Raw genomic sequence first — 15,043 nt, 5'->3', positions numbered from 1 at the left:
AGAGCTGGTCTCAGGCTGAGACTTCGGGATGTAGTATCTAGCTAGTGTTCTATAACATTCTTTTGGTTTTCATTACACAAGTACTTTTTATTGTTACCTCCGATTTATGTCAAAGCAATACTGGTTTTCTTTTTAGAGTCATGATACAAAGTTTTCTTCTTTAAAAGGGTGTGTATAAGTTTAAAGTGCACATCAGTTTAAAGAAAAACATTAAGTACAAAGAAATGGCCAAAATGTTGAAGGTGGTAGCATGGGAATGACTGAAGTTAGGGAAATACCAGCCTAGATTCATGCCATCAACCTTTGTTATTTTCTTCTTCTTCCTTTTTTTTTTTTTTTTTTGGGGGGGGGGCGTATTTTATAATAATAGTTTATTGTAAAAGAGACACAGAAATTATTTACATGATGAAAGAGTTCAGAGCTTCAGTGGAATGGACTTCACATGATGCCATTTCAAGTGATTATTTCAGTCTGCACTTTCCAAGAATGTCCCCATTTCTAAATAAGAAACAATCCTTGTTGTCTAGAACTACTTTAATGGCTCCATATTCTGGTAGAAGTTTATCTCCCATTTGTACTTTAACTGGTTGAGTCGCTCCACCCTTTCCTTTGGAGCCCCATTCAACAGTTATTACTGTTGCTTGCAATACTTCTCCTGGAGACTTTTCTGGAAGCAAAATGCCTCCTTTGGTTACAGTTTCCGCAGCACTCCTTTCAAGTAATACTCGGCCAACGAGGGGAAGAGACTTCCTAAAGGCCTGTCCTGCCGTGACTCCAGCTGTGGCAGCTGGTACTGGGCTCTCCTGCGGTTGCAAGGAGAGACTTGCCTCTGGACACGTGAACTTGGGAAAAGGCCACCCAGTGCACAAGCGAGTCCGCCAGGCCATTCGCCCCTCCCCTCCAGAGAGGGCGACCCCAGTGGCACCAGCTGGGATTGGTTCCCAGGGCTGTGGGCAGGCCGCTCCCTTTGTTATTTTCCTGCTTTATGGAATTATATGTTAGTTTTCAAAGTATATTTGTTAACAACATCTAGGCCTAAACACAAGTCATGCCGCTTCCACATTTCTCCAATTGAAATTTTATGCAGATTATTTCATGGTCTCCTTTTATTCCTTTCAATCGTAGGATTTTGACAATTCTCTCCTCAGACAGACACTGAATGTTCCAGCTGGCAGTCTGGGGCCAGTATTGTGGACAGTGGTCTGGTTTAATTAATCTATGCAGAATGCTAAAATCTATACCTTTTGTTAATCCCATTTGCCTGCCTCAGCCATGAGGAAGCATATAGGTCATGGGACCTCAAGACTTTGCTATTTTATTAATTAGGCCTTCTTCAAGGTGAGCTCATTCTTCCCAAGCAATGCGGTCTTCGCAAACATCCCCCTACAGGGCAAAGGGTCATGCAGCTCCCTTCTATGCTATTTCTCCCAAAGGCCACTCAGTCCCATTCACAGAGAGGGGAGATTTGGTCCCAGGGAATGACCTTCTCCTAACCCTCTCTTGTCACCTGGCAGTGGCACGCTCTGCGATTTTTCCGTTTATTCTTGGGGGTCCAGTTGGAACCACCTCAAGAGTAGAGGCCTTTGGCTCCTTCCCAGGCCTGTCCTCTGGGCTTCAGTCTGCACAGGTGGAGGCTGGGAGGTGGGTTCCAGATCTCTGCTCCAGCCTGCAGCCCACAGAGTGAATCGAGCACTCTGAATAAACTGGAGCAGGTTCTTACCCTGCAGCTGCTCTTTGTTCCTGCCCTTTGGTTTCAGGCACACAGTCACTGCCATCCACCCCCACCTCTTCCTTTCCTTCAGAACCTCAAGCCCTGCACCCACAGTTCGAGTGCCGAGGGGAAAGCCTTTATGCTAAAACCACATCATCCTATCCATCCTTGCAGAAGGAGTGGGTCAGGTGTGGGTCATGGAGTGGTGAGGGAGTAATAATTGCACGTGACCCACTGTCCTGCACCACTTGCCCACCAAGTCCCTCCTTCACGCCTCGTGACTGCCATGGTGAAGCACAGAGCCAATTCATGTCGTGGGCCACTTTGCCATGTCTGACTCTCCGTGGGAATACTAAGCATGGGTTTTCTTCTTGATCACAGTCTTTCTGTGTGCAGTCTTGATAACCCAGCTAAGGGCAGTTTTGCTTCCCAGTTTCCTGGGTACCACTCCCCGCGTTGTTTCTTGGGAGACAGCCTTGGGACTGGGCAAGAGGCCACCTGCAGGATCTGAAGTAAGGCCCTGGCCTTCCTAGCAGTTCCGTGGCTGTGCCAGGGTCTGAGTGACTCCTGGCTTCCTGTCCCTGGTTTGAGCAGCTGGAAGGAAGCAGGAGCCTGTTCTTAGACTGGCTGCTGGAATTTTAATTGAAGTATTCTGCTCAAGGCAGCCCCAATAATAGCCTGTTCACAGTGGACCTGATCTATATCTTCTTCTCTACCATCACAGGGTCTCCCGTTTTTATAAAACTTCTTGTTTTATTTTTCAGCCCACTACTGATTTAGCAATTTTGCTTGTATAGCTCTACAGCTGATAACACTCCCAAATAACTGCTCAAGAGTTCTCAAACATTTAGCCACGCTTACTGAAGTACCACGTGACTTAAGGTATATGTGACCTCAAATGTCAAGCCTCTAAGGCTCTCCATTCACCTGCCTCAATTTCCTACATGAGAGAATGCCTGTCAAGTGCTTTGCACAGTGCCTGACGCCTAGTAAGCCATCAGTAAATGGGAGCGATTGGCACGGTTGTGTTGGTGCTGTTATTATTTTACCTCTGCACCTGCTATTTTTCCAGTGTCCACGTGGTTTTCCTTAGCCAGAGTTTACATGTGTTTAAATTTTTTTGATTGATTTTTGAGAGAGGGAAGAAAGGAGAGAGAGAAATTGGTTTGTTGTTCCACTTATTGATGCATTCATTGGTTGATTCCTGTAAGTGCCCTGACTGGGGATCAAACCCTCAACCCTGGCACATTGGGATGGTGTTCTAACCAACTGAACTACCCGTCCAGGGCATGTGGCAATACTCTTGAGGAACACACCAGCTTTGGCCTCTGACCCCCATGGTTTCCACCCTTGTGTCCCAGAACATGAGCTATGTGCATACGGCAGGTGGCCTGCAGAGGTTTAGACCCATTGGGTGACCGCTGGCCCAAGGCCTCTGGTCATGTCTGACATTCATTGCCTTGATCTAGGAAGAGGTTCAGTCTCTACAGAAACTCAGTATCTAAGGTAGGGAAGGCAGGGCTAAAAAAACCACTCTCTAGGCACTTATCTCGCCAGGGGATGCAAAGTAATTAAGTTGTAGTGAGGCTGCATTTGCTGTTTCTCCCTTTCTGAAAAACTTGCCAAGCACTTTATCCCTTTCCAGGGTCTTTAAAGAAGCCTGTCGGGTGTTTTTAAGTCCAGGTTCTTCACTCTTCATTGGCACTCACAACCAAACTGAGGACCCACACCCATTTCCGTGCGTTAGGCCTCTTGTAATACCATTGCCATTTCCAAGTACCAACCAATTATAACGCTTAGAGGGAAGAACAGTCCTTGCTGCATATGTACGTATTACTAGGATTCACAAAAACCCTGGGTGGAACCATAACGCGCAACAATATTCAGACTTCACCAACCTGTGGGGCCTCATGGGCATTTGCACTCACCTTGCACACGTCCTGCCCTCACTCCCTCTCCTGGCTCATGTGCCATGAAGTCCAGTCTTTCCTGGGCTCCGCTCTAACTGTTCCCATGAATTCCTGAGAATGTGTGTACACATCCCCTCCAGCTTGCCACTGAAGCTGGCACTCTGAAACTGCCCACCTCAATCATGCGTGCTTGGCACTCTCCCTCCCTTGCCCTCTACTCAAGGATCCAGGTGTGATGATTCGCCCTGATCTCACTGTCACCTCCTGTGTCATGTCTCATTCTCAGGGTTCTATGACAGCTCAGGAATAATTTTTCAACTAGGAAGGAGGTTTCCTCAACCATCTTCCCAGGGTCACAACAAAGCTGTCTGGGCCCCAAGGTGCTATAGCTCTTTAATTGTGCTGCTCTTTCAACTCTCTCTCTCTCTCTCTCTCTCTCTCTCACACACACACATACACACACACACACAAACACACCACTGAGATTCCATTATAAAGCAAAAATTACTAGACTGGGACAGGTTAATGGCCTTTCTAAACACCTATCTTCTATTGTAAAGCTTCATTATTATTCAAAAAGTCTCATTATGATATGACTTAAATGACTATGGAAAATAACATGGTTATTAAAAAAAAAAAAAGTCCATTGCTCATCCCCAATAAGCCCAGGTTTGTCATGTCTAACAAATAGCTTACTAGAAGATATGCACTTTGCAAATTTAAATGTAACACAAATACACAGATATCCCCCCACAGACCTCTAACCCAGTTCCTAACGTTTTCTACATTAATACATTCCGTAAGTTTTCTAAGGGAAGTCACATAAACTCAGTCACGCCTTCCCTTCAACCAAATTTCTTTTAAAAATAGCAAAGTAGTACCTTGCACAGAAAATCCATTTCCGACAGGAATCAAATAGATGTCATCTGCCTTTTCACACTTGCTTTTCTTTCTTCTATGACTGAGACCCAGCTTCAAGGAGGGGCGGGGATGCTGGGGATCTGGTCACGCCGAGCCATCAAATCTGCCCTGTCAAACAGGCCACAGGTTTCAGTTTCACATCCATTCCTTCCATTTTAAAGCCTCAGAAAGCACATCACGTATTTCCCTACTTCAGGTCCCCAACTAGTAATTTGTGAATTACAGTTGAGTGTAATTCAGAGTTTTTTTCCAATTGACCTGTGGAGCTCAAACCCATGTTGTTCAAGGATCAACTGTAGTTGTAATTTGAGACTGGGAGGAAACAGATAGTCCAGGATATAGAATACGGACCCTGATCCTGGTTTTGATTGGCTGTCTACTAACGAAGTTGTCAAGCAAAATCTATGGGTGGGACATGCAGTCCTGTATTGCTAACAGGGATTTAGTTCCAACACCCTATGCAGTCTTCTGGTGAGGTCTACACTTTACCTTTTACTTTTGAGATTGAAATTTGCTATAGAAAACTCTAATTTTTATGTAATCAATTTTATCATCTTTTCCTTTATGACTTCTGGGTTTTGTGTTATATTTTTAAAAGTCTTGCCCATTCTAGGATTATAAAAATATGCATCCATGTGTTCTTCTAGTATGTCTGTGATTTCATGTTTTACATGTAAATCTTTGATCCATCTGGAACTTATTTTGCCATAAGAAGTGAGATCCAAATCCAGTTTTACTTGTCTTTCTCCCCCAAGATGGCAAATGAGTAAATCCAATTACCATTTATTGAATACTCTGCTTTTTATAGGAATCCTTTAAATAGCAACTTCCCTGTTTACATTTTAAACATGATTTAGTTTATATAAGTTCTATATATGCATTGATAAAAATTCTATTTAAAGGATAATGTGAGAAATAGCTATGTGATTATGGATAGTTGTTTCAACCCCCTCCCCGAGTCTGTTTCTTCACCTATAAAAATGGAGACAACAGTGTATACCTCCCAGTGTTCTTGTGAAGATTTTAAAAAGCAAAGTATGCAGGTATGTCTACCTCAGTAAATGTGAGTTTCTTTCTGTTCACTTTTCTGTAATAAAGCAATATGGGCCCTCAGAATACAGATCCAACTTGGGTGTAAGACTCGGTTTTCTAATTACTTCCTAAGTATATAGAGATAGCAAAGGTGGGGGAGGTGGTCATGGTTTTTAAATAGGGACACAAAATTGTTTTCCTCTCTCCTTTTCAGTTCCACAAATGTTTCTGCAAGGCGTGGTGTTGGGGACAACTAGTATCATGCAAATCTGAATTCCAGTTCTGCCACTTATCAAATATGTGGCCATTCTTGAGGGACTAGAGCCCAGTGCACAAAATTCGTGCATGGGTAGGGTCCCTAGTGGCTGCTGGCTGCTGGCCAGGGCCTTCCTTCATTCCATGCCACCCCCTGGTAGTCAGTACACATCATAGTGAGTGATCGAACTCCCGGTCGGTCGAACTCCTGAGAGGACACTTTGCATATTAGGCTTTTATATATATATAGATAATTTAAAGGGAGAGAGTAATAGCCCCTATGTCCCAGAGTCTTGATAAGATTAAATAAGAATTCCCAAAGGAATGCAAGCTCCATGAGGACAAGAACCTTGTCTTGTTAGTAACAATATCCCCAGTGTTAGAACAGAGCTTGGGATCCAATTGCCATTTATTAGGGAAGGAGGTAGGGAGGGAGAGGGAGGAGGGAGGGAAGAAGGGAAGGAGGGAGAGAGGGAGTTAAAGCACTTAGCCAGCTGCCCAAAAAAGTGGGCTAAACTGTTAGCTACAGGCAGAGGTCAGTCGTAGCAAAGATGTGGTCCTGCCTTCAGGGTTAGGCTCCTGATCTGAAAGCTAAGGTGTGCAGCATAATGAAACACGTGGTATAAGACAAGCTCAGTGCTTTGGAGATAAGTGGGAAGTGATGAGTTCCAACTGGAGGATTAGGGAAATACTGCCTGGAAAGGGGCTGTGTTGAAGCTGGACCTTGAAAGAATTGATTTTCTTAAAAAAAAAGAATAAATTTACTAGGCTGTGCAAAAAAAAAAGTACAAAATTGGGGAGTATTTGGCATATCCCAGGCCTGGAGCTGAGTACAAGGGACAGGAGTGTGAGTCAAGTAGGGGAAAGAGCAGCCGGAAGTTCAATTACAGTGGCCATGATTCTGCTATGCACAAACATGAGCTTTTGAACTGCAGTCAAAGGGGCAGGCTCAGATTACTATTAATATCATATATTATTTATTATTTATATTCATTATTCAGAAATCAGTATGAGACATGGAGTAGAAGGAGTAACATGAAAAAGCCTTTGCAATAGCTCAGGGGGAAAGTCATGACAGTCTAAACTAAGGAGCTGCAGAGGAAAGGGAAGGAGGGAGAGGCTTAATAGGGAGGGGGGGGTGTAGGGTCCACCCAGTCTGCTGTTGGGCAGTCAGGCTGAGGGTGCTATTTCCTGAGGTCAGGAATACCTGAGGACAAACAGGACCAGGTGAGTCTGGGAAGAGTTGAGCTTAAGGATGCTTTATGGGACACTGAGTTGGAAATAGGCCATTGGTGCCCAGCAAGATGTCAGAGGAGAGGCAGCAGAGATATGCCAGCATTTTCTCTGTCGCTTATGAGACAATTAGACAATCAGGGTTGCTTTTTTAAGATGTTTGCAGTCAACATAACATATGGAAATGCAAGTATCTCAGATCAATGGGAGAGATAAATTATTCAATAAATAGTGCTGGGGAAATTGACTGGCTATTTGATTAAAAAAAAAAAAAAGTGGTGCCCATCTCAAGCTGCACACAAAAATGAATGCCAGGTGAAGTAAATGTGAAATTGAAAATATTAAAAAGTCAGGAAAATAGTTAGGAAAAGCATATGTGTGTATGTAAGTATATACAAACACATGCATAGATACAGAGAGACATATATTAGACATAGATATACATAAACATATTTACATCTAAATTTCTTTCACATCTATATATATTTATTGAATTCTGTAAACTTACACTGATACCTCCAATATCAATTTAACACCATAATGTTCATTCTCATTTTCTCCCTTTCCTTATTTTTCCCTTATACAACAGTGAGAGACTTGGCGCCCATTACTTTTTAATATATTTATTTATTCAACCACATCCCCTGTATGTAGCCAGTTTCCTAGCATTGCCACTATCCCCTTCCATAAATAGATCCATTGCCATCTTCATCCTGCTTGGGCTCTGACACCCCACACCAGACCACCCATCTGAATAGATGTCCACCTTGCTCTGCCCCATATAATGGCTTTAGGACTGAATTGTTCAGAAAGCAGAAGAAAAGAGGAAGAGAGGGAATGGAAGAGAAAGAGAAGACCCTTCTGTTGTTTGCAGTGTGGGTTCTCTAAGGTAGCTTATAACACTGTAGTATGACCTGGCACAACCCAAGCAGTCCAGCCAGGCCTTTTTGATGTTGTTGTTGTTTAGAACATGTACCTAAGTGACCTGTTTTCAATGGGAGACTACCTTGATGTGATGGATTGAATTATCAATGTGCTGTCCATTGGTCTAAAGCAGAAAAATAAATACTCCAAATTGCCCAAATCTACCATTACATACAGATTTGATTCCATTCCATTCAACTACCATTCATCAAGCACTTTCTGTACTTAATGCATTCTGGGGGAAAATGAGAGTGTGTCCCACAGTGTCACTGATATCCAGGAGTTTACAATCTCACTGGGGAAATTAAACACAGAGACTTAAAACAGATGAATAACACAAATAAAAACAGTTCAACACAACACTGGCATGGGCTGGTGCCAAATCTTTGATTCTCATTGAGCCAAGTGAATGGAGACTTAATTTCTGCAATCCTGGGGCTGGGTGCTGACAGCCTGGTAGGACAAGTTGAAGACTCACCCTCTGTAAGAGGGAGACAGCCTGTCAGGGCAAGGGCTTTTCCCAAGGACATTTATCGTAACTGTTTCTTCCCTCCAACTGAATTGCTACCATCCCACATTTGTACAGAAAACATCATCTGTGAGTCCTAATAGATCATTGCCCCATTCCCAAACAGAGCTGGGTCTATGATTCTGGCATCTCTACCCCTCAGAGTCCAAGTGAGACCCTTTTCATGAAAAAAGAGCATGGGGACTCTGATAGCCTCCCCTTTCATGTTCTTACCTAAGTACATAAATTCTTTTTTTAGAGATTACACACAGACAAAAGAACAAAGAATTTTGGGAACAGATATTGCCAGAAATTTCCTTCAATGCATTTATATAACCTCGGGTAAGTTATCTAATTAATTGTGGTGCCTCAGTTTCCTCATCTGTAAGATGAAGATAATAACATTATCTATCTCATAGAGTGATTGGGGCAAAATGTGGGTTAATATACACAAAATTCTTCAAATAGTAATGGTGCATAGTAAGGTCAATAAAAAGAAATATTATTTATATCTATCTGGCATTTACTATTTAGACCCAGCTACCTATTTTTATAAAATGGTAAGTATTCATATTTCTTTGTAGCCTGTTTTTTTAATTTATTAATATAGCAAGAACTTTCCCCCTTGTTTGACAGTTTTAAACGTGCAAAGAGACCATTAGATCCTTCAAGCGATTTTTCAAAAGTGAAAAGTAGTGTACAAAATGGGCCTTCGTCTTTTGAGGGTCTTAATTCAAGATGATGAGCTAGGTTAGGGCAAGGCCTGGATCTGCCACATCTTGGAACGAGAAGCTTGGGGATGCTGCTTGTATATAATCTCAGAGTCTGAGCACTGAGCATAACCTTGAAGCTCCTCTAGCTCAACAGTTTTCAAATATTTTATTGCTGCTGTTTAAGCAGTAAAACCATGTTCCCTCCAACAAAATCTTTCATGGAGTTCTACCCAATAGGCAAAGCAATTTTTAAAACAAGTAAACTTATTTCATAAGTTCAAATGAATAATATTTGCATGCTATAAAACTTATCAACATGATGATTAAGGCTGTTTGATTAAGAAAAATTAGAACTCCAACCATATGGATGATAATCACACTTTTATGGTCAACATCAGCTTCCATGAAATGGAATAAAATGTTCATGAAATCCTGTAGCCCCACTACCGATGAATGATGTATTAGGACCAGCATTCTAGCACCCTTATTGTACAGATGACAAAATGAAGGCCCAGAGATGTTGCGTACTGCTTGGGCTTATAATATTGAAAGTCACAATAATAAAAATTATAAAGAGCTAATATGCTAATGGTCGATATGCCATAACGGGTAATGACCAGGTCATTAGCATAGTAGCTGGGGCGTTGCTCTGGAGACAGGGTGGAAGCAGGGAGGTGCCCAGAGGAGGCAGGACCATCCCGTGCCGGGGAGGGCGGAGGTGAGAGCCCATAGTGCCCCCCTCACCAGTCCTTCGCCACCCACCGCTCACACTCTAAGTGCCCTGCGGCCCACCTGCCAGGGGAAGGAGCACAGTGCAGCAGGCAGGAGGCTTCCACACTCTCCTCTGGCGCCATGATGGGGCAGAGCTGCCGCATTGCTCCGGAGAGGGGGAGGAAGCGGGAAAGTGCCCAGAGAAGGCAGGACCAGCCCAAGGCAACTTGAAGGACTGAGGGCAGGGCTTGAAGTGGCCAGAGAAGGCCAGAGGGTTTGGGGCCTGGGCCAGACACGCTGGAGCTCTGCATGGACAGATTCGGGTGTCAAGGCAGGGCTGCAGGTGGATGGGCGGTGCTGCACGATTTCGCGCGCTGGGCTCCTAGTATAATATAAACAGGATAAAAATAAGTGTTACCAAGACAATATCTGGTATGGTTAAATATGTTATCCACAAAATACAGTTCTTTCCAATTTAAGTAATTGCCATGTAGGTCTCCAATTAATAAAAATGGAAATGGTCAATTAACTTAGCTGTTGTTCTTTATTGTTTTGCATTATTCTCAGAGTTCATATGCTCTGAATTGTGCTGACTATGCAATTTGTATTTTATTCCATTAGTGGATATAAAGATTTACTGATTACCTCTAATAAATTAAATTGTGTATTTCAATTTATGAATCAGCATCCCATTTTCGACATATCAGCTCTTCATGTCTATTAAATATTCATCCCATCACCTCTAATTTCAGTTGTTTTCTCACTGTGAGGCTTGCATGTAAAAAGCAGGAAATCACTATTGGCAAACAATCCCCTTCTTTAATTAAACAAAGCCAAATTTTCACTGACAGAAATTTTAAAGGTTGATTCTATGTTTTACCCTGCCACTCCCTCCTACACCCTGGACGTCCATTGCACAATGCCATAGTGTAAATACAGTTATTTCACTCTCTTTAAATGAGGATGGACAACCCGTGACCTCCTTTATGCAGAACTTTACACTTTATTTTTTTAAAAGCTACTCCAAACCCGGTGGGTCCACCAAACAGAACATCGCTCTCCCTGGCCTCAGGGGATGCACATCACCTAGGTTTAGGCAGTCAAAGTATCCCATTCCTCTGACCACAGCGATTGGCCAAGACATGAGTGCATGACTTAAGCCAGAACCATCACAGTTGTTCCCTAAAGAGACTGGAAGAAAGAAGCTGTCTCTTTCCTCCAGAGTCGCCAAGGTGGGAAGATACAGCTTGACAATATCTGTGGCCATTTCCTCCCTTTCCCACTTGAGATTCGACCACTCCCACCTCCTCTGCATAGAAACCCTCTGTGCAAATTGGAAAGAATAAGGCAAACACCTAGAACAAAGTTGAATAAAGAGGGAGAAAAGGATCCAGAGCTGGCAACTGACAGCACTTTCTGACTCTCAGGGATCCCTGAGGCCAACTCCTTCCTGCGCGTCCTGGTTAGAGTGCCTGATCAAACAAAGGCTCCTTTTTGCTCAAGGGAGTGTGAGTTTGGTTTCTGTCACTCGCAATCTGAAATCCAAAGAAGCCTGGCTACTACAGCATGTTAAGGAGCGGGAAGAAAAGTCAGTTCACACGGACACACCAGGGCCTCCACCCAGAACTCTCTCTCATCTCTAGAAGCAGAGGTATGTGAATGGATGGGATGTGTGTTGCTGAGACTTCAGACCTCCCCCGCACCACCACCACAAAGAAATGTATCATGCGTAGACTACAGGCCCAGTGCATGAAATTCGTGCACTCAGGGGGGTCCCTCAGCCCAGCCTGTGCCCTCTTGCAGTCTGGGATCTCTTGGGGGATGTCCAACTGCTGCAGAGGCAGGAGAGGCTTCCGCCACGGCTGCTGCGCTTGCCACCCATGAGCCCGGCTTCTGGCTGAGCGGCACTCCCCCTGTGGGAACACACTGACCACCAGGGGGCAGCTCCTGCATTGAGCATCTGCCCCCTCGTGGTCAGTGCACTTCATAGCGACCGGTCATCCCACTGTTCTGTAGATTTGCATATTAGCCTTTTATTATATAGGATGCTTCACTGACCATCCGCACTCGCCCATGCCTCCCCTCCAGGGTATGCTGGTAAATTGGGGGTGGGAGTGGGAATGCTGATGTAACATTTAGCAATTTCTGTTCTCTAATTTTTTTTACCATGGCATATGGAGCTACCAATGGTCTGAAAACCAGCTAGAAAATTCCAGAATCTGGGAGAGGGTAAGGGAGCCTTCAGCACCCACTGCTTCCCCCTCTTTCTCCATAGAATCTCTCTCTTCATTCCGCCATGCCAAGTACTATGCACAGCTCCACCAGGGTTTCCCACCGACCACCCTTTCTTCTTTCCCCTGCGTCCCACCAGCCTTACCTTCCTGTCCGATGCCAACAATGCAAGGTAACTGGGACAAACAGAGGCTCTGCAGTCAGAATTAGATGCAGGCACTTGTGTCATTTACTTAATCCTGTTGAGCCCTGGTTTGCTAATCTATAAAGTGATAAAAACAATGCCTCCCTCCTAAGGGATATCATGAGGACGACATGAGACAGCAGATAGAAGAAATGCCGAGTTAAAGCTTTTGTCTTTCCCGTGGCCCTCAGAGAGAGTGACAACCCCTCTGTGTGCCTCAGAGCACCCCCCACGTGGGCTCAGGCACACAGCTTTCCCATCACTCCTCCAGTGTGGGGGTTCTTGTCTTATTTATCTTCACACCCAGATCCCAGCTTAGTCTCTGGAACATGGCAGAATTCCGGATACATATTAAATGAATGTTGTCTTTCTGATCCATTTTCTATTTGATCCCAAGAAGGGTTGGGACAGAAAGAACTGGGCTGCAGAAGAAAATGGGAGGAAGAGGCTTGGGGCCGGGGAGACCGGCTGGTGTGGATGTGGGCCGCCAGCGCAGCGGTGGGGCCAGGGCGGGGAGGACTGCGTGGAGAGCTGATGTGTTAGCATATGGATCATTGCGGTCTCCCACTGGCCCGGCTCATTAGTTTACTTGGTGCACAGAGCTAAACAGAGCCCAAGGGAAAGATCATTTGCTCCACAACATTCACTCCTTTTTCCGCTCTTGTTTATCTTAGTTGCTGGTACTCATGTCACATCTTGACGTTTCTTCCACTGAATGTCTTTTTGGTTTAAATCTTTAAGTTATTTTTTCCTTCCTGTCCTGGAGATGTATGACGGGAGCCAATAAAACAAGCGCTCTCCTTTTTCCTTTGCGGTTCTGAAAGCTTTACATAAGTGTTCCTTCACTTCTATTTTATGGCCAGGACCAGATGCAGAAGTGCTAAAATATTTTGATAGGAGCTGTCCTGGCAGTGGTTCTTGCTTTTACAGCTATCCAGAGGGGGAGAATTAGCTAGGAAGTCAGCCCACTGAGAGGAGAGAGCGAAGATAGGAAATCTCTCCACTGACCGAGCTTCTCAATTCGTTTTAAAGTCAGTTGGATGGGGAGAAAAAGAAAATGTTTAGGCTATATCACTCTCTAAATGAAAAACACTAAATAAATCTGAAAGCCATATAATAATCCCTAATATTTATGGAGGTGGTTTCCTCTGAAGTTTATACAATGCTTTAACATGCAAACTGATATCCTGAGACCTCTTGAGTTAAACATACACTCCCTGACCCCATAGTCCGTACTAGGTAGGAACTGTTAGTGTCCCTATGGGACAGTTGAAACTAAGGCTCAGAGAGGTTAAGTGACTTGCCCAAGGTCACATAGCTAGCTGGTCCATGGTGATGCTGGTACTTAACCAGTACATTCGACTGCCTTTCTTCTGTTATGCAGGGAAGGAGTCAGAGGTGCATGGGGTTTCACGTGATTTGCACAGGGTCACCTAGATCAGTCCTCTTTCCCACTCTGCAATGAGGTCATCACCTCACCCTGAGCGAGGTATTTGCCTCATATTCTCGTCCATCTTCTGTTTCCCTTCATTCTGCCCATTCCTTTGTTTCACTCCATCCTATCGCATTCATCTTTTGTGTGCTGTGGGGGCTCTGTTTTGATCCCTCCTGGGTTCCACACTCGTGGTTGTGTTTCAATTTGTGTGTCGGAGTCCTTACCATATGCCAGGTACCAGTCCACATGCATGCCAACTTTAGCTCACTTTTATTTCCCACAACAAACCTATTTGGCAGACACTGTGATTATCCTCATTGTACAAATGAGGAAACCAAGTCACCTCACTGGCCCAAGGTCACACAGAGAGCAGCGGAAAGAGCCAAGATCCAAGGCCGAGCAGTCTGACTTCAAAGCCCCATCCTTAATCATGTAGTGACAACTGCCTCTCGCACGGGCCTTGCCGCACGTTCATACCTAGGTTTGCGTGACATGGATGTTCTGAATGTCACTGTTTTCTACTCCTTTGAATCTACCTGTCGTGTAAATGTAGACAGTGTGAGCTGGGACCCTGGGAAGTGGCTTAGGGGAAAGGAATTTCCAAGGTCTAAGATTCTCTGCGCTGAGATGAAATTAAAATTCAGGTTTTCCGAGTCTCAGTCTAAGATTCTATTTATTCATTGGTTTGTTCATTCATCAGCCTGATGTTGCCTGCTACCTACTTAAGAAGCAGCAACAACAACAACACAAACTAAACAATGAAGCTACTTAAAGGATCGGTGCCTAATGATGAAATAAACTATTTGTTGAATAAACCATGGTAAGTTGGCAACCCTAGGAAACGTGTTGTTTTCCAAAGGGAGAGCGGAATCTAGCTGACAGAAGGGAGGATAACCAACATGGGAATAGTAATGAAATAAAAATTCGGAATCCAATTTCCTTTGGTGAGATGTATTAGATTTTAATTATCTAAACCAAATGGCTGAAACCCATTTAAAACCGGATCAGCTAAATTTTGCGGTGTATTTGCTTATGTAATCTCTTCCTTCATTTGCCACTAGACCAGTGGTCGGCAAACTCATTAGTCAACAGAGACAAATATCAACAGTACAACGATTGACATTTCTTTTGAGAGCCCAATTTTTTAAACTTGAACTTCTCACGCCACTTCTTCAAATAGACTCACCCAGGCCGTGGTATTTTGTGGAAGAGCCACACTCAAGGGGCCAAAGAGCCACATGTGGCTCGCGAGCCGCATTTTGCTGACCACGGCA

The 15,043-nt window shown here is 44.1% G+C and overlaps 1 protein-coding gene across 1 annotated transcript; it reads right to left on the bottom strand.

Moving 5' to 3' along the window:
- Positions 1–461: 461 nt before the first annotated feature.
- On the bottom strand, positions 462–887 carry LOC103291356 (10 kDa heat shock protein, mitochondrial-like). The gene has a single exon (XM_054712247.1). The coding sequence runs from the start codon at positions 885–887 to the stop codon at positions 462–464; it is 426 nt and encodes a 141-aa protein (XP_054568222.1).
- Positions 888–15,043: the final 14,156 nt, after the last annotated feature.

The sequence above is a fragment of the Eptesicus fuscus genome, chromosome 22, assembly GCF_027574615.1.
Source record: "Eptesicus fuscus isolate TK198812 chromosome 22, DD_ASM_mEF_20220401, whole genome shotgun sequence".
Taxonomy (NCBI): Eukaryota; Metazoa; Chordata; class Mammalia; order Chiroptera; family Vespertilionidae; genus Eptesicus; species Eptesicus fuscus.
The sequence above is the reverse complement of the archived record's forward strand: the minus strand, read 5'-3'. Positions and strand labels throughout refer to the sequence as shown.

Coding starts and splice junctions, on each gene's coding strand:
- LOC103291356 (XM_054712247.1), bottom strand. CDS start 887: ATGGCCTGGCGGACTCGCTTGTGCACTGGGTGGCCTTTTCCCAAGTTC.